This window comes from Elaeis guineensis, chromosome 8 (assembly GCF_000442705.2).
Source record: "Elaeis guineensis isolate ETL-2024a chromosome 8, EG11, whole genome shotgun sequence".
NCBI classification, from domain to species: domain Eukaryota; kingdom Viridiplantae; phylum Streptophyta; class Magnoliopsida; order Arecales; family Arecaceae; genus Elaeis; species Elaeis guineensis.
This window is the reverse complement of record NC_026000.2, coordinates 12,331,350-12,351,832: the sequence shown is the minus strand read 5'-3', so window position 1 is coordinate 12,351,832 and position 20,483 is coordinate 12,331,350. Positions and strand designations below refer to the sequence as shown.

At 47.5% G+C, this 20,483-nt stretch overlaps 1 protein-coding gene across 1 annotated transcript; it reads right to left on the bottom strand.

Moving 5' to 3' along the window:
* Positions 1–10,023: 10,023 nt before the first annotated feature.
* Positions 10,024–19,463, bottom strand: LOC114914427 (uncharacterized). The gene is made up of 5 exons (XM_073261655.1): positions 19,190–19,463; positions 18,182–18,297; positions 16,766–16,882; positions 14,193–15,762; positions 10,024–14,041 (listed from the first exon to the last, which is right to left on the bottom strand). Exon 5 carries the CDS (start codon positions 11,614–11,616, stop codon positions 10,312–10,314), a length of 1,305 nt encoding a protein of 434 aa, XP_073117756.1. The 5' UTR covers positions 11,617–14,041; positions 14,193–15,762; positions 16,766–16,882; positions 18,182–18,297; positions 19,190–19,463; the 3' UTR covers positions 10,024–10,311.
* Between the last annotated feature and the right edge of the window lie 1,020 nt (positions 19,464–20,483).

Here is a 20,483-nt window from a genome sequence, read left to right as displayed (position 1 = left end):
AATGACGGCATCAAATGCCAAAATGTGGCAACGATGATAGTTTAATAAGATCAAAAATTTATGAATTACGAGGGCGGTGTGATATCTGCATAATATATTTTACGGCATTCATGAGTCATGACGTAGAAGTTACAAGGACTAGCTTGAGTGGACATTGCTTTTGCCCTTCCTTTTTCTTAGGTGCAACCAAAGGAGTTGTTTGTTAGGGTGGAGGATTGTATCCATTCGAAATTTACCTGTTCAAAGTAATGGCCATACAACGTGGCCATTAAAAATAAAAAACCAAATATATGGCATTATGCCCCCAGTAGAATTTCCTTCTTCGAATTAATGGCCATACGCCTTAGATTTTCTTAAAAAAAAAAACATGGCTTCACTAAACCCACGGATGCACACGTGTTACAATTTCATGTTTCTTGTAAATAGTTACAAGAGTAGGAGTACAATAGTCTAATAAAATACAAAATAAAAGTTTTTTTCCTACAAATTCGGTGGCTAGGGAGGTTTTTTTTTCCAAAAAACAAAATTCCTGTATCTGTTCCAGGATCTACATTGAAAGCAGCAACAAACCCACGCAGTCCATCTTCAAAGTGTACATGTACCTTGAGCTCCTATAATGGACCAAAATGACCGGACATAATCATCATCTTTCTAAGAACAGTGCAAGCCCAAAGGCATCAAGTCAAAAGGATACATCAGCTGAGTTGGTGAAACTTATGGATGTTTCATCATTTTTGACATTGAGAAAAGTTGTGGCGTCAACCCATGCAACCTGTAATCTTGAAGGAGGGTTCAACAATACAATTCGGTTAAATTGTTTGGACCGGTAAGATCAATGTGATGGATGATATTATGCTACTGGTACATAGAATATAGAAATCTTATCAGAACTCTTGCATTTTCCAAGCTATACGCTCGCCGTGAGGATGCCAAGATCTGTGAATAGATACACTCTTCCGAGATTTGTTCTACGTTGACTTCATTTCTAACCTTTTAATAACATTACACAAGGTTGCCCGACCAACGAAAATCCGTTTACAGTCTAGACCAAAAAGATAGCACACTTAGAATTAATAATTATACATACCTGCAGGCAGCGCCATCATGCTCTAAAATTGTAGTTCCTGTGGCACCGTGCCGGTGAGAAAGGATGACCCTGGCCCAAGACCATATTTTAATGTCTATTGGTGGGAGGGTCATCCTTTTTTCCCCTCTCCAAGCTAGCCGACGGATCGCTTTCCTCCAAAGCTGACTCCTAGAACTAGAATAAAGTTACAGGTGTTCTTTTGCGCAGTACTCTAATATATTAATATCTACCCGATGACAGATGGCAGCAGGATGCCAGGATGTCTCATTGTCTAAAATGCCTCGCAATCCAAGGCCGTACTTAAAAGGCTACCACGCAGCATGCACCACGTAGCATAAGAATGATGGATGATAAGCTTAATTATATAATATGTTATACTTACAATATTATAATGCGAATGAGGTGGGTGTTTGGTGCCACGTATCCCTTTTTTTATTTTTTTATTTTTTATTTTTTGGGGTGTTGGGGGGCGGTGGGGGAGGGAATACATCTTTGCATATCAGCTCTCCCAAAATAGCCTTTCCAGAGAAAGCAAACTACGAGATCGAAGTTGTGATCAATAGCATTACCCAAACAGCTAGGACCACAATGGATTAGTAATTATAAGTTTAAATAGTAAATTTTAGAAGCATAACAGTCTGAATGAGAAAAGAAATGATTAATGAAGCGAAAAATGTTATAGAAAGATGCCCTTCACAACGATATTAAAAGATCCAAACGTTGGTGTCAAGATCACTCAAGAGGACGATGTCAAGACCACTCAGAGAACGATATCAAGCCCATAGGCATCGAGCTTCTTTTTATTTATTTTTTTAATTACTTGCAAACAATTTACCATCTAATCCAATCATGAACTATATATTGCTATTTTCACCGAAAAAAAGCATTGTGATTGGATTTTGCCCAAATTGTCCCTCGACAAGTTGAAAGTAGCATGCCTTACTATCTCAAAGCATGTTTGGCTGCTGGTTATCAGCTGTTCAGTCAATGATTAGTGTTGCGGCCAATCTCTTCGTCGTCTGATCGTCGGAAACGAGCACCTACAAAAAGAAAATTCACACTGACCGGAGGCGGCTCCGACGGGGACCCTCCGACGGTCAAGTCAGAGAGGTGACTGTGCAATAGTGAAATGAAGACAGAGAGCTCAATCGAGAGAGAGGGAGAGAGAGGAAGAGGGAGCAAGCCTGTTGTTTCGAAGGGCCTCTTGCACTGTTGTCTTCCCCGATATATATATAGTGGAGCGTGGTATGGCGCTGTCATTAATGGCGCGGACAATTGAGAAATCGTCAACTCACTGTAGACTGTCAGAGTCGCCGTGAAAGTGTCACATCGCCGTGGGGCTGTCAAATCACTAGGGTTGACAATGCCCTAGGTGGGATAATGCCCTTGGGTGGCAGTGTCGCGTGTTGCTGTCGGGGCAGAAAGTCTCTGGCAGCTGTACGGCGATCGGAGGAGTCGACCGACCCTAGGCTGGTAGCCAGCTGTATGGTGTCGGATGGAGATCCAGGCCCCTCCGACGGTCAGTCGGACATGTCGCTAGAGTCGGCCATCAGACTTCCTGGTTCGGTCGGTTGGGAGAGTGAAAAAGGTCTGCCCGACCGACATATCCTCAGCCGGTAGAGGGCTGTTAATCGGTCGGTCGGCCGGTCCGTCGGTCGGTCGGTCGGTCGATCGGTCTTCCCCAACAGTTGCCCCCCTCCACTCCGGAGTCGGACGGTGTGCTGGCCGACGCCTCTGTTTGGACAGCAACGCCGGGCGAAAAGGAGTGGATTCACCGTATGCCAAATTCCGACCGTACTGCGAGTTGATACGATGTCAGGCGTCTCATGAATGCCGAGCGATTTGCTGGCGTTAGGTGCCCAGTCGGTGTCAGACGTCCCGTCCTGTCGGCATTAGGTGTTACGTCGGTGTCAGACGATCGAGTGCCGAACGATTTGGTGTCAGGCGATCGGGCGTCCGGCGCCTTTTGGGGAATGCAAACCGTCACCCAGCGTCGATTCTGGGAGCGTGGGGCGCTGTCAGGCATCCCATCGGGAACGCGAATCGCCGCAGGCGATTTAACTCGGAGCCGTGGCCCTTTCGCCACGTGTCGGAGGTGGTTGGGCCGGCATCTTCCGCATTAAATGAAGGCGGTGAGGCCATCTCGGGATGGGCGCGCCGATCCATCGGGCCGAAGGGAGGGCCCGGATGTCGCCACGTGTCGCCCATCTGGGGGATCTCGATCGGCGCGGGGTCATCTCGATCGTCGAACGGTCCTATATATATAGGACCGCCTGCGCTTGAGGTCCCACCCTGAACGATTTGCTGCAGAGACTCTGCCCAAGTGATTCCTCCATCGTCGCCAGCAGTCGTCTCCCCTCCCGCTCTCTAAAGGGTCCGTTTTGGGTTCGTGATCCTTTTCCTTAGCCGTGGTTTCCATTTAAATCTTCTCTTCTTTCTTCTTCTTCTTCTTCTTCTTCTTCGACCTCACCTTTCCCTCGGCTCTGGTGCGATGGCCGGAAATCCATCTCGGGGGGCTCGGTCGGGAAATCCGACCGATGACCCTCGGTCGACTCCGGAAGTTGAGGTTTCCTCGCTTTCGGAGCTGAATATTGATCGGCTTCGGGACCAGTATCGCATCCCGGAGCAGTTTCAACTTTCCGCCCCAGGGGTCGGCGGTCGGATTAACAACCCTCCGCCGGGCCAGTTGGCGCTGTACGTCGAAGATCTCCGCGCGGGTCTTCGGCTTTCGATTTCGGAGTTCGTACGAAATCTGCTGGATTATTACGGACTTTGTCCGGCGCAACTGGCGCCGAACTCTGTCCGACTAATAATCAGCTTCGCCTTGTTGTGTCAGCTTCTGCCGACCAACCCTCGCATCTCTCTCTTCCGGGCATTTTTTGTGCTCCGACCCCACCCTAAGGCCCGAGGGTGGTGGCTCTTCAACCCCCGGAAGGGTCTTTCCTTCATCACTGATCTTCCATCGTCCATCCACGGATAAAAGAACCAGTTTTTCTTCGTCTCATCTCCTTCTCCCTGGGGTGTGCCCCGAACCGAGGCAAACGAGAACAGTCGGGTGGAGGCGGACGACCGAGAGGACTTCCACCGACTCAGGGACATGTCGGTCCCGAAGTAGAGGGAGCTTGTTACCGAACAAGCCCTCTATGACGCTGGCCTGAGCTTGGTCCCCCGTCTAGGTATCGCCCGATCCATCGGTTATCTTTTCATTCGGCCTTCGTTCTGGTTCTTATATTAATATTGCTGTTGGTATCGCAGGGACACCTCCGAGGATGAGGCCGACCGATGCCGAAATCCGACAGTACGCGGCGAGGAAGAGGCCGGCATCGGGGGTCAGACCTTCACGTCCGCAGAAAAAACCTTCCACGGCGGCACCGACCGTCGAGGCGTCGGCGACCGACCAGTCGGAGCCGGTGATAGCGCTCGCGGCTCCGACGGTGCAACCGGAGGAGAGACCGGCGGAGGAAGCGACGGAAGCGACATCGGCGGCTTCGCCGGCGGGTGTGGCGTCGGACGACGTTCGGAAACCCGAACATCATCCGGCGGCATCTGCAGCCGCAATGGGGGGTGCCGCGTCAAACTCGAGCATCCCCTCCCTATCGGATCTGCTGGTCGAGGTGGCCGATCGGGGGAAAGCCCCGATGGACCCCGCGGATGACACGAGGTCGGGGAGTCGCACTGTGCCGCCCAGCGCTCAGTTCCCCGAAGGGGCGTCGGCGCTGGCTGACCACAACCTGGCCAGGAGGCTGTGCCAGGGGATCCTCCTCCCAGCCGATGTGGAGGCGCTGAGGTCTCGGCAAGTGACCGAGATGTTATCCTCGTTCTACCCGACCATGGTCGAGGTAAGTTCCGCTTCGCCTCCTCTTTCCTTAATGTTTTCATTATTTTGCTTTCCTGACGAAACGCTCACGTCGGTAGCTGATCTACACCATGTCCAAACTTGAAGCCGGATACCGGAGGTTCAGGAACGTCTGGGCGGCTTGAAAAGACAGGGCGGCGGCGGCCGAAGCCGACCGGGCAGTACTGGTCAACCACCTGAAGCAGTCGACCGACCAGGAGGCGAAGTTGGTGGATGAGGTCTCTCATCTCGGGTCCGAGCTAAAGTCGGCCCGAAAAGAAGCCAAACGCAAGGGTCGGACCGTGCACCGTCTGCGGCGCGAGCGTGACGGCGTCGCCGCCGAACTCGAGGGCGAACGCGAGCAGCTCTGAGTCAGCCTGGAGAAGCTCGCCAAGGCTGAGGAGGATCTGTCAATTGCCCAGGCCGACGCCGACATATCGAAGGCAGAGGCAGAGTCGGCAAAGGACTCTCTCGGCCGGGCGGAAGCAAGGTCGGCGAAGGAGTCGGCAAGTCGGGCGGTGGACGACTTCCGCGCCACCGACCAATACCGGGAGGAGTTACTGGAGTCCGGCTTCGTGTCGTACCGGGTGGGGTACGAGGATGGTCGGGACGCGGTCCAAGCCCTGTACCCGGAGCTGGACCTCAGCGGTATCATTCCGTCGGGAGCCAAGGACCAAGCCACGAAAGAGATGGCCGACCCGTCGTCGGGAGGCATCGCCGTGGCGGAAGAGGCCATCCAGGAACAAGTTGCCGAAGGAGAGACGGCCGTGACTCGTGACCCGATGCCGACTGCCAGTCCCTTGCCGACCGACGATCCTGCTTCGACCGTCGACCCAGCGCCGATCGCGGTGGACACGCCGGTCATCCCCGAGCTTCCATCGGTCGAGGAGATTGACTCGGATGGATGACCGCGGTCTCGTCGTCTTTTATCCTTTTTGTTTTTTCTTCTTAGAACACTTGTAACCGGGCTTCGGCCCGACTTTGTAAGCTTATTTTGATTTTTAATGAAGTCACAGTTATAGACTTAAACCTTTTTCCTTGTGTTGTAGAATGCATCCGAATACGTAAGTCGCCAACCCATATGGGTCGGTTAGGTCATTCGGCAACTCGTGCCGTCACGAAGGTGGGACATGTCCCGACTTTGGCTCGGCCTTTAACGGTCGAGGTCGTAAGTCGGGCATCCTTTCCCCGGCCGTGTGTCGGGCGCGTTCGTTGAGTCGGAAGCCGACCGACCGCCGGATAGAGGTTCGGTAGTCAGGTCTCTTCCGACGCGTTCAGTCGAATGTCGTCCGGCGCGTTTAGTCGGGGGAACGCCGATAAGTCGGATCCTGATACCCTTGTGTCGGGTATCTATACTGCGCCTCATGATATACGGTGGTAAGCCGAATATCTTTCGGCCGGCCATAGCTCAGTCGGTGAGTCATGAATGCGACTGAGGTCGCATTGTGTGATAGACGGTGGTAAGCCGAATACCCCTCGACCGACCGTAGCTCGGTCGGCAAGTTGCGACAGCGGTCGCATAGGCATTTTGCCTTTCTTTGGTCGGGGCCCCATCGGTAAGTTAGCCGATAGCTTGGCCCGAAAGTTTGACCGTAGAAGGAGTATCAACTCCCGTCAATATGGATATACCGATCCTCGTAAGAGTCTGATGTGTCGTCGAAGGTCGGAGGAGTGTGACTCCCGTCCATGTAGATACATCGGCCCTCGTAAGAGTCCGACGTGTCATCGACGATGGGGTCGTCGGTTTCACGTGGATACCAAGTCAGAATCGACACGTCGGGGCTCGACCTTGGTGAGCGTCGATCGTCAGTCGAAGAGTTAAAACTCCGAGATTTCAAACTGGATTTGTATTCCGAATGAACAAGTACAAAGTTCATTGGTGATACGACTTCAGGTTGTCGGCGTTCCATGTTCGGGGAATGGGTTTCCCTTCCAGAGTCTCCAGTCGGTAAGCCCTTGGCCCATAGGTGTCTGCTACCATGTAGGGCCCTTCCCAGTTCGGGGCCAGCTTTCCTTGGTCTAGGGGCTTCGAGACCTCTGCCCTTCTCAGGACCAAGTCACCAGGCCTGAAAAGCTTTGGTCTGACTTTGGCATTGTAATACCGGGCCACCTTCTGTCGGTATGAAGCCATGCGAAGTTGAGCCTCGTTTCGCAGTTCGGGGAGGAGGTCTAAGTCGGCCCTCCGACAATCGGAGTTGTCCGGCTCTTGATACCGCTCGACCCTTGTAGACGGCAGTCCAATCTCGAGCGGGATCATCGCTTCCGTCTCATAGGCCAAATCGAAAGGCGACTCCCCGGTCGGTACGCAGGGGGTCGTTCGGTAAGCCCACAGAACGGAGCCTAGCTCGTCGGCCCAGAGGCCTTTGGCTTCGTTTAGTCGGGTTTTGAGCCCGTGTAGTATGATCCGGTTGGTCACCTCGACTTCGCCATTGGACTGTGGGTGCCCGACTGAAGTCAGTCGGTGTGTGATGTGAAATCTTACGCAGAAATCTCTGAAATCTTGGTTGTCGAATTGCCGCCCAGTGTCGGTGATAATGGTATGCGGCAACCCGAACCTGAAGATGATGGATTTTTGGACAAAGTCTTCCATCTTTCGTTCGGTAATCTGCGCCAGGGGCTCGGCCTCCATCCACTTGGTGAAGTAGTCGATGGCGACAACTATGAACTTCCTTTGACCCGATGCTGAAGGGAAAGGACCGAGAATGTCGACCCCCCACTGGGCGAAGGGCCATGGAGCGATGATAGGAGCGATTTGGCTGGCCGGTCGGTGCTGCACGTTAGCGTACTTCTGACAAGGTTCGCACCTCCGGACCAACTCAGCCGCATCCTTCCTCATGGTGGGCCAGTAGTAACCCTGTCGCAGGACTTTGTAGGCTAGAGACTTGCCCCCCAAGTGATTCCCGCAGATCCCTTCATGTACTTCTCGGAGAACATAGTCTGCGTCGGTCGGTCCCAAGCACCTAAGCAAGGAAAGGGAGAACGACCTTTTGTAGAGTCGGTCATCCATGATCCATATTGGGAGGCCGACCATCGGAGCCGCCTGGCCTCTGCGGGGTCTTCGGGACCGATCCCGTCAGTCAGGAACCGAATAATCGGATCCATCCAGCTTGGTTCAGCTGCTAGTTGTAATACTTCTTCGACCCGGTCGATATTCGGCTGCTCGAGGTTCTCCACGAACGTCCGGCCCAAAGAATCGAAAGCCGAAGTCGCCAGTCTGGAGAGTGCGTCGGCCCGGGCGTTCTCCGACCTAGGGATGTGAAAAATTTTAAAATACTTGAGGCGCGCTACGAGGTCCTTCACTTTCTGGAGATATTTGACCATGGTCGGATCTCGCGCCTCGAATTCACCTTTGACCTGCCCCACGATCAGCTGAGAATCGGAGAATGCCCGAAGGCTGTCGACGCTCAGCTCCCTCGCCATCCTCAAGCCGACGAGGAGCGCTTCGTACTCGGCTTGGTTATTGGAGGCTTTGAAGTCGAATCGGAAGGCATACTCGGTGACTACCCCATTCGAGTTGGTGAGCAGGAACCCAGCCCTGCTCCCTTGAGCGTTTGAAGCTCCGTCGATGTGCAGCACCCAGGTGGAGATCGGGTCTGGCTCGGAGACCGCATCTCGTCCAAGGTCCGCAGCTCCCGACCCTTGATCGGTGGTCGGGCACTCGACGATGAAGTCGGCCAGGACCTGAGCCTTTAAGGCAAGCCGCGGTCGGTACTGTATGTCGAACTCGCTGAGCTTCATCGCCCACTTTGCCAGTCATCCCAATGTGTCCGGTCGACGCAATATCGCCCTCAGGGGCTGGTTGGTGAGAACCACTATGGCATGAGCCTGGAAGTATGGGCGGAGTCGTTGTGCGGAGACGGTCAAGACGAAAATCATCTTTTTCGTCTCCGAATATCGAGCTTCAGCACCGCGGAGCACCTTGCTGGTATAGTAGATAGGCTGATGGGTTCGGCTCTCGTTTTCTCGGACGAGCACCGAACTGACCGCCTCAGCGGAGGTGGCCAAATAGAGATACAAGGTCTCCCCGACCTGCGGCTTCACGAGCAGCGGCGGGGAAGCCAAGTACTTCTTCAGATCTTCGAAGGCCCGTTGGCACTCATCCGACCAAGAAAAACTCTTCGCCTGCCGCAAAGTTTTGAAAAATGGGAGGCACCTTTCAGCTGATCGAGAAATAAACCGGCTGAGAGTGACGATTTTCCCGTTTAGCTGCTGGACCTCCTTCTTGGTGTTCGGATGACGCATGTCGATGATCGCCTTTATCTTCTCAGGGTTGGCCTCAATCCCTCGCTGAGAAACGAGGAATCCGAGAAACTTTCCTGAGGTCACCCCAAAAGCGCACTTAGTCGAATTCAGCTTCATTCGATGTTGTCGTAGAGTGCGGAAGGTCTCTTCGAGATCCTGAATGTGACCCGAAATCTGCGCACTTTTCACCAGCATGTCATCCACGTATACCTCCATGTTGCGCCCGATCTGGTCTTTAAAGACCTTATTGACAAGTCGTTGGTAGGTGGCGCCGGCGTTCTTCAGCCCGAAGGGCATCACTCGATAACAGTAGAGGCCCTTGGGGGTCACAAAAGCAGTGTGCTCCTCGTCTTCGGGTGCCATCCGGATCTGGTTGTACCCGATAAAGGCATCCATGAAGCTAAGCAGTCGAAATTCGGACGTCGCATCCACCAGCTGGTCGATCTTTGGAAGTGGAAAGCTATCTTTTGGACAGGTCCGATTCAGGTCGGTATAATCGATGCAAATCTTCCACTTCCCGTTGGCTTTCTTGACCATGACAACATTGGCGAGCCAATCGGGATACGCGGCTTCTCTGATGAAGCCCGCCTCGAGCAGCTTGTCCACCTTTTCGTCGATGGCCCTCTGTCTTTCGGGAGCAAAGGACATTTTCTTCTGCCTCACCGGTCTTATCGTCGGGTCGATGTTGAGTCGGTGGGTTATTGTCTCTGGGGGGATGCCCGACATATCTGCTGCCGACCAAGCAAATATGTCGGCGTTGGCCGTAAGCAGCTCCGTCGACCGTCAACCGTCGCCGTTCTGGGTCGGGTAGTTGAGATCCGACCCATACCTTTCGGTCGGGGTCCTCCACAATCGGGATTGACACGAGTTGTTCGGCCGGCGAGCCCCGTTCTTCCTCCTCCCATTGGTCTAGCTTGTCGATCGTCAGGGAGCCCCTCAAGTCGTCGTTCTGAGCGGAGATCTGGAAGCATCGGCGAGCGAGCTGTTGGTCTCCGCGCATCTCTCCGACTCCGTTTCTAGTCGGAAACCGAACTAGGAGATGGTACGTCGAGACGATCGCCTTGAGGGCGTTAAGTCCGGGTCTTCCAAGTATGGCGTTGTAGGCCGAAGGTACTTGGACGACCGCAAAAGTCAAATGAACCGTGCTTTATCGTGGTTCGAAGCCGACCGTCACGGGCAGGGTAACTTCACCTTCCATTGAGACGGCATCCCCGGCAAAGCCTATCAAGGGCGTAGAGACCCTCTCGAGTCGGTCGGTAGACAGTCGCATCCGGGAGAAGGTCGAGTAAAACAAAATATTTGTCGAACTTCCATTATCTACAAAATTTTTTTTTACATCATAGTTTGCTATTGTTGCCGAAATAACAACAGCGTTGTCGTGGAGAGTTTGGATGCCCCGAACGTCTTCTTCTGTAAAAGTAATCACGTCGTCCGGGCGTAGCTTCTTCATGGGCTCCCCTTCAGCAGACGTCCTTGGGCCGAGTCGTTTGGAAATCATATTGATGACTCCGACCATCGGCTGATTGGTGGTCGCTTCCTCAGTCGGCGGGGGTCGTCGGTCGGCCACAGATCGAGTCGGCGGGTTCCTCCGAAATTTATCGAGATACCCTCGGCGGATGAGAGCTTCGATCTCATCCTTAAGCTGGATGCATTGCTCGGTATTGTGGCCGTGGCCCCGGTGGAATCGGCAGTACTTCCGCTGGTCGAGGCCTTTTGCCTTCAGAGGCAGAGGCCGTCGCAGGTACTCTTTCCCCTTGATCTCCATCAAAATCTGCACACGGGGAGCGGAGAGAGGAGTGTAAGAGTCATACCTGGGGCGCGTCGGCTTTGGAGTCCGCCGTCGGGGCGACTTTTGGTTTCGTCGCGGGGGCGAGACCCGACCATCAGTCGAGGGCCTGCTAGGTTCGGCTGGGTCCCGACCCTTCCTTCGCTTTTCCTTCAGACCCTTGAACTCGGTTGAGCGCCGGTCGGAGGATCCTTCATCCGCGCGCATATACTTGTACGCGCGCTCCAGCAATTCGGCATATGTACGGGGGAGGGTCTTGTCCAGGGAGTAGGTGAATCGGGACTCCCTCAGCCTCCGTTTCATGGCTGAGATAGCCATGTCTTCGTTGAGGTCCCGGACCTCAAGCGTGGCCGTATTGAATTGCACCACGAAGTGTCGGAGCGTCTCATTTTCTCCCTGCTTGAGAGAGAAAAGGCTGTCCGACGTGCGCGGCGGCTTCCGACTGGTGCTGAAGTGAGCCACGAAGGAGTGCTCGAGCTGCCCGAAGGAGTGGATACTTCCTGATCGAAGATCGGAGTACCAGGCCCTGGCAGCTTTGCGGAGTGTGGCGGGGAAGCTGATGCAAAAGAGAGCGTCGGTTGCCCCCTGAATCGTCATGAGAGCTTTATAGCTCTCCAGGTGGTCGATCGGGTCGGTGGAGCCGTTGTATGGCTCCACGTGTGGCATCTTGAACTGACTGGGGATCGGTTCATCGAGGATGAGTCGGGAAAGAGGTTGGGCAGTCTGGAAGTCGACGTCGTTCGAAGACTTCTGCCCGTCCACCTGCAACTATGCAAGCCGACGATCGATTTTCTCGAACCTGCGTTCGTAGTCGTCCGTCCGTCGGTGCTGGAAGACCCCAGGAGTGGAGTCTCCGGAGGATTCCGAGAGGGAGGCGGAGGGCGTTCGCGGTCGCTTCTCCTTCCTCGCCCATTCCAGCAGAGAGGGAGAGAGCTGCTGGGACTAGCGGGCATCGCGCCGTGGCCGCCCCTCCTCCGCTCCTTGAGAGCGCTGTGGCAAGCGCTCGCGCGGAGGCGACGGGGATCGATGCGGGCGTCGGCGGCTGCTCCTGGAGGGCATCGGATGGGCCGCCGGTTGTTGCTGGAGGCTTTTGACCGCGTCCGTCAGCACGATCATCTGCCGTACGATCGCCGCGATCTGTGCCTCCGTGGTCACCGCGGGGTGCGGAGAGCTGGGTTCCGCCGCGGAGGGTGGCGGAGAGGCCTCTTCCCGACGGGAAGAGCGCCTCGCCGACCCGGTGACTCTCGATCGTTGGGTTCTTGTCTTTGTCATCAGTATCTACTGCTTGAGAATGCCTGCCTCGCCGCCCCCTACCTGGCGCGCCAATCTGTTGCGGCCAATCCCCTCGTCGCCTGATCGCCGGAAACGAGCGCCTGCAAAAAGGAAGTCCACACTGACCGGAGGCGGCTCCGGTGGGGACTCTCCGACGGTCAAATTAGAGAGGTGACTGTGCAACAGTGAAATGAAGACAGAGAGCTCAATCGAGAGAGAGGGAGAGAGAGGGAGAGGGAGCAAGCCTGTTGTTTCGAAGTGCCTCTTGCACTGTTGCCTTCCCCAATATATATATAGTGGAGCGTGGTATGGCGCCGTCATTAATGGCGCGGACAATTGAGGAATTGTCAACTCACTGTAGACTGTCAGAGTCACCGTGAAAGTGTCATATCGCCGTGAGGCTGTCAAATCACTAGGGTTGACAATGTCCTAGGTGGGATAATGCCCTTGGGTGGCAGTGCCGCGTGTTGCTGTCGGGGCTGACAGTCTCTGGCAGCTGTACGGCGATCGGAGGAGTCGACCGACCCTAGGCCGGTAGCCAGCTGTATGGCGTCGGGTGGAGATCCAGGTCCCTCCGACGGTCAGTCGGACATGTCGCTAGAGTCGGCCATCAGACTTCCTGATTCGGTCGGTTGGGAGAGTGGAAAAGGTCTGCCCGACCGACATATCCTCAGCCGGTAGAGGACCGTTAATCGATCGGTCGGCCGGTCCGTCGGTCGGTCGGCCGATCCGTCGGTCGGTCTTTCCCAACAATTAGTACTCTTACTAGCCAAACAGAAATCCAAAAATGCCCAGATAATTTTAATCATTCAACATTCCAAAAAATCGACTACATTGGTTAACTTTATTTTATGTTTATGGAGAAAGGTAAAATAAAGTCAACCACTGGAACCATCTCCTTTTTTTTTTTTTCCTTTCTTATTTTATGTTTCGTTTATTCACAACTTATCGCACTAATCCAGAAAATATCAATCAAATAATACAACCTTAACCAGTTTTAGCTGATTTGAGGCCATCCACAATAGTTAAATCTATCTATTCTTGTTCAGCAATTTGCGTCTGCAATTCATTCTTTCATCACCTTATCCTCTAATTATCATATTTATCCTTTAATTATCAAACTTAAATCCCAATTTATTTCTCTATTATATCTCTACATGGTAGTTCATAGACTAATGATTTGGGCACGATTGTAATAGCAATAATGTATCATTCCATAAAGTAACTATTGTTGAATATTGTATTGTTATTTTGGGTATTACAAACAGATAAAATACTTGTAGTTTGGTAATTCTACAAGAGACTTCTTTAGTTATTGAATTAGTTGGGACGTAATTTCCAGTTTAGAATATAGAAAAGATCCATAAGCAGGAGATGTATCTATGAGAGTTCTCTTAGTTTGTTGTTTCCTTTTTCATAAATTTTATGCATGTTTCCATCCCTACCTCTCCTTCTCAACATGCAAAAAAAAAAAAAAAAAGAGTATATTATATTACAGTGGATCTTCTGCCACTTGCTTTCTACCATCATGGTGCATATCACATCGGTTTCCGTTGGTGCATGGTGCATCTCATTTCTTTTCCCCTTTTATATTATACCCACAGAAAAATGTAGTCCAAGGCACAATCAAGGAGCGTAAATATGATATGCATATTCTTAACAGTGAGGAGAACGGAGGAGAGGCATAGATAAAAGTAGAGCTGATCATGAGTTGGGCCAGCCGGGGCATGACAGCATCAAATTGTAAATAGGTCCAGCCCAGTCTGAAAGTTGCTTGAAAATGAATAGAGTTTAGGCCTGAGGTTCAACCTATGATCAGCTGCAGATGAAACCATATATCAGCTCCAGATGAAACCATACATCCAACTCTGTCGCATTCCTCACGACCTCTTCCATTCAGACGTTGAAACTAGGAAAATGATATCATTCAATAGTCGAAGCAAAAAGACACCAAAAGAATGGACCCATACCTATTTCTCCAGGCCTGCTCGGATGTACGGGTTCCGCGGAAGATCAAATTGGTTTATTTCCTACCCACAGGCACCTCATCCTTCTCCAAGCATCAGTTTGAAAAAGGCAACGCTTGGGGCACGCGGGGCCGACGTAGTCCACTTAGAGAGAGAGAGAGAGAGAGAGAGAGAGTTGATTTATCCAATCTAGGTGAGATGGGTGCTGAAATAGAAGCCACAAAGGAATAAGGCACACCGGTGGCCCCTTGAACCTTCGTTCTAAAATAAGGAATTTGATGCGCATTGGATGGTCGAGCTTTGTGCACAGGAAAGGATGTGCTTCAACAATCAACATAGGTTACCTATTCTACAATAATGCAATCCCTGTTAGATGAATTCAGGTTTCTTGCTTATGTTACTCTCCGTGAGATTCATCCTTTCACAGTGTGTACCCACCAAGCAAGTCAGTGTCTTCATGTAACTCTCATTGCATGGCTTCTATTGTTTGAGAAGATTATTGCAGAAGGATGGAGCTATATATAGTCATATATGTTTAGTGAGATGTTATGAGTATCTTCAGGACATCACTATCAAGGTTCTGTTTGGATGCACTAGAACATCACGAGTTTCTGTTATTTTTGTTTATTTATTTTCTTGAAATGCAAGGTATGAATATGTAAACCTGAGCATTCAGCTATAAAATGAAATTCATAAAATATCTGAAACCATGAAATCAAAATTTCATACTTTAACCAAAACGTTCCATGTTCAAGATCTTTCCTCTTTCTAATTACAAAACTTTGAATCAAAGGGAAAGGATAAATCATGATTCTGAATTTAAAACCAAAAAAATAAAAAAAAAAATCCTAGAAGAGATTAAATTTCCCATACATTACTTACTGATATTTTCTTAGTTCAAGTGAAAATTGTTTGCATATTTCAATATTTTAAGCAACATGGTAATTTGAATTGTTCGCTTAAATTATTGAAAGTGCTTAACTTGCATGCTTGCTTACATGAATGACAAGTCATGTCCAAGCGGAACCATTATTTGAGCTCAAGAATACTTTTAAAAGAATAGAAGACTTCCAAATATGCTTTTGGTTTCCACATTTTTGATTTAGATAATCACTTAATACATTTTACTTTCAGTTTCTGCCTGTTTCAGTCAAAGTTTCAATCTTAAGCAAACAAAATAGAAACGTAAGCACCTTGAAACTTGCTCGAACATCAAAATAGTTGACCTTCTTTTTTTTGTGTTGGGGGGGGGGGGGGGTGGTGAAGGAAATAGTTGACCTTGTTTGATAGGTTAACTGAGAACTGAAACAAACAAAAAAAAAAAAAAACAAAAAACAAAAAAACAAAAATGTTATAAATACCAAAAAAAAAAAAAGTAGGCTCATATTCCTGTTTCATCTGGAAGTTCCCACATTACAGCTCATGAAGGTTTGTTGTCTATGACCATACTTTTTTTCTTTTTTCTAAAAAAAAAAGGTGAAAGAAAGCAGTAATAAGAGGCAAGGTTGGAAGTTGACCATAGTGATTCAAGGTGTTCCGCAGTGCCTTACTCATGGTCGGATTGATGCTTCTCCTGAGTGAAGATATAATTCAACTATATATTTCAGAATGTTTCCGAACATAACAAAGCAATTGGCTGTATATTGTTCTATTGCTGGGTGCAGATATATCAACAAGATGTTATGCTTAGCCCAAAGCCAGTTAAATAATTAGCTTGCTCACAAAAGTAAACTACAGATAACTAGAAGTGTATTCTGGTTATCCTAAGGTAAATCTATATTTCAGACTGCATGGGTAAGAGGGCAGAGGCCAGATTCTGGAACTTCTGCCCAGATTTCTGATTTTCCTTTTTTTTTTGGTCTACTTCTACTCGATATACTTTTCCCACCAACTTTTCTAGTTCAATCTTCCCTAGATTGAAAATAAAAGGACAATCTTGAACTTGATATAAAAAGAAGAGGGACTCCGATTATTTCGAGCATGTTTCATCAGTACTGTGCAGCAGCATCAATATCATCTTGACCTATAAGGAAGACCTGAATGTCACCAGCTGGCTCGTGCATCCTACTGACACGGCAACCAAACTGAGTTGAACTAAATTTATGCAAAAAAAAGAAAAAAAGGAGTAAACATGGTAATAGTCTTACCGTAAAACATGGAATTATGGAACAAGGTGATTGATCGATGATTTGAGAATATAGTTACACAGTAACATTCCTTAATATATTTAAATGGGGACCACTTAAGAAACATAAATGAATTTGAAATTAATATAGAGGTCACGTCGAAAGAAAAATATATCTAAGCTCCAAAGCAGCAAAGAAAATGAAAAAAATAAATAGTTCATTGAATGTTGGGTAGCCACGATGAAGTTACGCCAGAATCAAGTGGAGATAGGAGACGAACAAGATTTTTTCAGTCCAGAAGGCAAGAAGAATCAGAATGCAAATTGCAAAGCTGATGGGGCATCTAACTACAAAGTTCTCACAACTTATGGAGTAATCATACAATTTAAGGTGGGGTCGAGTGCATTAATATAGCGAGAAAATAACTTTTTATACACTAACCAATATCACCTCCTATATGCTGCAATGTACTTGATGATGAATTGCCAGCACAGTGTCAACAGCAGCTTGTAAATAATCAGAGACAGGCTCCTTAACATAATGAATTTCCACCGTATGTCCTTTACTCTGTCATAATTGAAAGCAAATCATCTCAAATCCAGAATTGTGGCAAATGGTTATGGTAATAACTAAAACTTTTTAAGCTATTGGGTAGAAATTAATAGAAAGATACTGCCTTAATTTTAGTGTTGAAGCTCATAAAATTTTCATAACATAATTCAACAGAAAGTATTGCAGGCAGCTCACAAGGTGTGGGATCTTCTGCAGTTTGTCCTATATTCCTCCTTTTGAGGATGAAAAGCAATGTGAGAATTCAAGCAAATACGAAGAAAAGCACATGCTAAGGCTGCTGTCTTCCACAGTGATCTTACATTAATGCAATGTGAGAAATCCAAGTCTGGGAGTGTCCAATAGTGCAAGAGGCAAAGTAACATTAAGGTATGGATCACGGCTAGTTAAATAATATATGCAGATAAACGCTATGGTAGATCATACATCCGTAATTCCCTGAGCAGCAGTATTAACCACAGTCTATCCAACACAGATGCAGAACAATAGACAAGAAGAAAAGTGGATATGAGGATTAGACAAAGGTCCAAAAGCAGGAATTGGGAAACAGCCACCTCAAACATGCAGAAAACTCATGGAAGCATTATTACAGACCTTAAGGCAACTGCAAAGGACCTAGTCCGGCCTGATTCCTCAGCAGTTTCTCCGTCAAATGTTAACTAGTCGAGTGATTGTTCTACAATTTTCGCTATTTTTTCATTTCATTTCTTGCCTGTCTACCATTCAGCACAAACCATGTCAAATCCAGCCCCCAAATGTGTTTCCCAAGAACACAGACCACACAAGAAAATGTGTTTCAGGTAATTGTGACATATTAGGACCTAGTCTGTGGTTATTTTTGTTCGCATCATCACTTCTTGCAATCATACTCTTAAAAAAAAAAAAAGGGGACAAGTTTTTATATTTAGGATTTGATAAAAGTTCTAGTTTTAAGTTTTCAGGCACTAATTCATTAGAAGGAAAAAAAAACAGACTAGTTTGACACTTGTACCATCTCACAAGATTTAAGTCCAAGTACTAGCGCACAATTAATGTTTCTTTTCCTTTTTCCTAGCATATCTAGCAACATGGACTTGAGCCAAAGACCTTACAATTACATCATTGCCCCTGCAATCCATTCCATAGTCTATCGAACCATCCTGAACTGCCCACACCGTGGTGTACTGTGGTTCAATATATAAGTTCTGTACTGGTGTGAACCAAGTGGAACCGTTTCATATCGCACAGTTCCAGGAAGCATCATGGCTAAGAGTAAGAAAAAACTGTTGGAAGCACCTATCGATATAGGATACATACCATATCATTACCCAACCGGTAAAGTACTGATACAATCCGATACCAATTTTGCAAACCTTGATCCAACCAATTGAGAGAGATAAAATAGGCTCTTTTCTGAGGGTAATTCATTCTCCCTGTACATAGAGAAGGGATCGCAGTGAGGCAAACTAGTTATTAATAGGAAAATGCTTGGCAGTTATAGTATAGTAAATTTCCATTATTTAGTCCATCTTTAACCATATCTATTTAAACAGATTTAAAAAATGAATAACAATATCACAAGTAGGAATGCTGATAAGAATTAAATTAACTATCTAAATCAAAGAAACAGAGTGGGGAGGTGAGCAAGCGAGAGAGAGAGAGAGAGAGAGAGAGAGATTTTAATTCCAGTGAGCAAAACTCTACATCGTTCTTTCAGCAATGATATGCATGAATCATGATAGCAGCCATCCGGAACATTTATTCCATCACACTGACTAAAAATTTAGTGGTCACCATGTTCATTGCTCATTCCATCCAATCATCCCCACTCCTGACCTGTTATTCCCTTCACATTGATGTGCTATTAAGCATTCCCTGCACGTGAGACAGCGCATACAAGCACAAGGAAGTCCAATGACAAATGCAACGCACAGAGACAACAAAAAAATCCAAAAGAAAAAAAAAAGGGGGGAAAAAAAGTTATTATCTTGCTAGCATTACTCGTATATATGCATCAACACAAGCGTTAACACAAAGAGACACTGAAATATCATCACTATTGCATGAAAGATTTCCAGTAAAATCCAAGAACCCAATTCTTGAAGAGAGTAGAAGAAGCATTGATCATGAAAGGAAATAGACGTGCCCTACCCTATTGCCAAAAAGATCTCAAGAGAATTCCAAGAAACGAATTCTTTAACAGCACAGAAGAAGCATTGAACCTGAAAACAAATCAAAAAGCCCTGCTCTATTGGCAAAAAAATATTTTAAGAAAAATCCAAGAACCCGATTCTTGAAAACAGTCCCGAGGATTGAGACGCGAACCTTTGGAATGGGAGTGATCCTTCCACTTCCTGTCTCCCCATAGACGATAAACGTGCCGTAATTCTCCAGCGGATAAAGAACGCAGTTCCGATCCAAGAATCCTTCACGCGTTAGGGTTATGAGGGTTTTGGTAGAAAGGGGGAAGAAGTGAAGTCATAAGGAGGAGGAGAGAATGGATTGAGAGGAGCAAACGATAGAAGGATTAAAGAAGACGAAAGAAGAGTACCCGGAGGGCATGGCCGCCTTTCGCTCGCAAGCGGTTTTTTGGAGCGGGCAATGGATATATTTCGTGAGAACCGGTTTGCGTATTTATAGGCGTAAATCGGCCACCCAAGCGCCGACATACTGAGACCCGCTTCAAATGCCTGACCTGGTTTGAACCGGACAAGCCCGGGTTTTGAGGAGATGGTGCCGTGCATCCGTATATTATAAAATAAAATACAAAAATCTTCCGAATATTCACGTTTATTATCCTTACATCTAATAATTTATAAAATTTACAAGTTAGTTGGATTAACGGAGGTAATGAAACCATTTAGCTTATATAAAAAGTTAAAATTATTCTTGAATGGAGAGGGGAATTAATATACATGTTTTTCTTAAATCCTTAGATAGCTGTTATGTCACTTAATATTATTTTACTTATTTTTAAGTTTTAATAGTATAATATTTGGATCTCATTTTAGATTAAATATTTGATTAATTTTTTATTAATTTATGGATTAAAATGTTGGATAAAAATATACTTCAAGGGGATGAATATAGAAAGATTCTAATCTAGAGTGGGGTGTTGTAATTTATTCTATATTATATATCAACTTAATTATTAAAAAGATAATTCCAATAGCATTGGGGAAACAAAATTTATATGACTATGCCCTCTCTTAAGGAAAAGATTATAAGAGAGTACTTAAATTACTTCATAGTAAGTTCATTTTTTTAAGACTATCCTAATTAGATGTAATTTTTAATAAATAAAATTCAAACAAATAATTATGGTTAAACTATATTGCTTTTTGAAGATGCCAACTAGTTTTATTTTGGTCGGGATTTAAATCCTAACGATGGCTTTCTTATTATATTTCTCAAAAATATTATTGCTCAAATAACAATATGGTCAAAGCATTCAGATATACTTGAGACAAACCACAAACATAAAATTTCTTCATAAAAATAATAAAATTTATTTTTTTTAAATAATATTTTAATATATTTGTGGATCCATCTGATGTCATTTTGATCAAAAATTAATGTGGAGGCATTAATTATTCTACAAAATCCATGACACCATTGT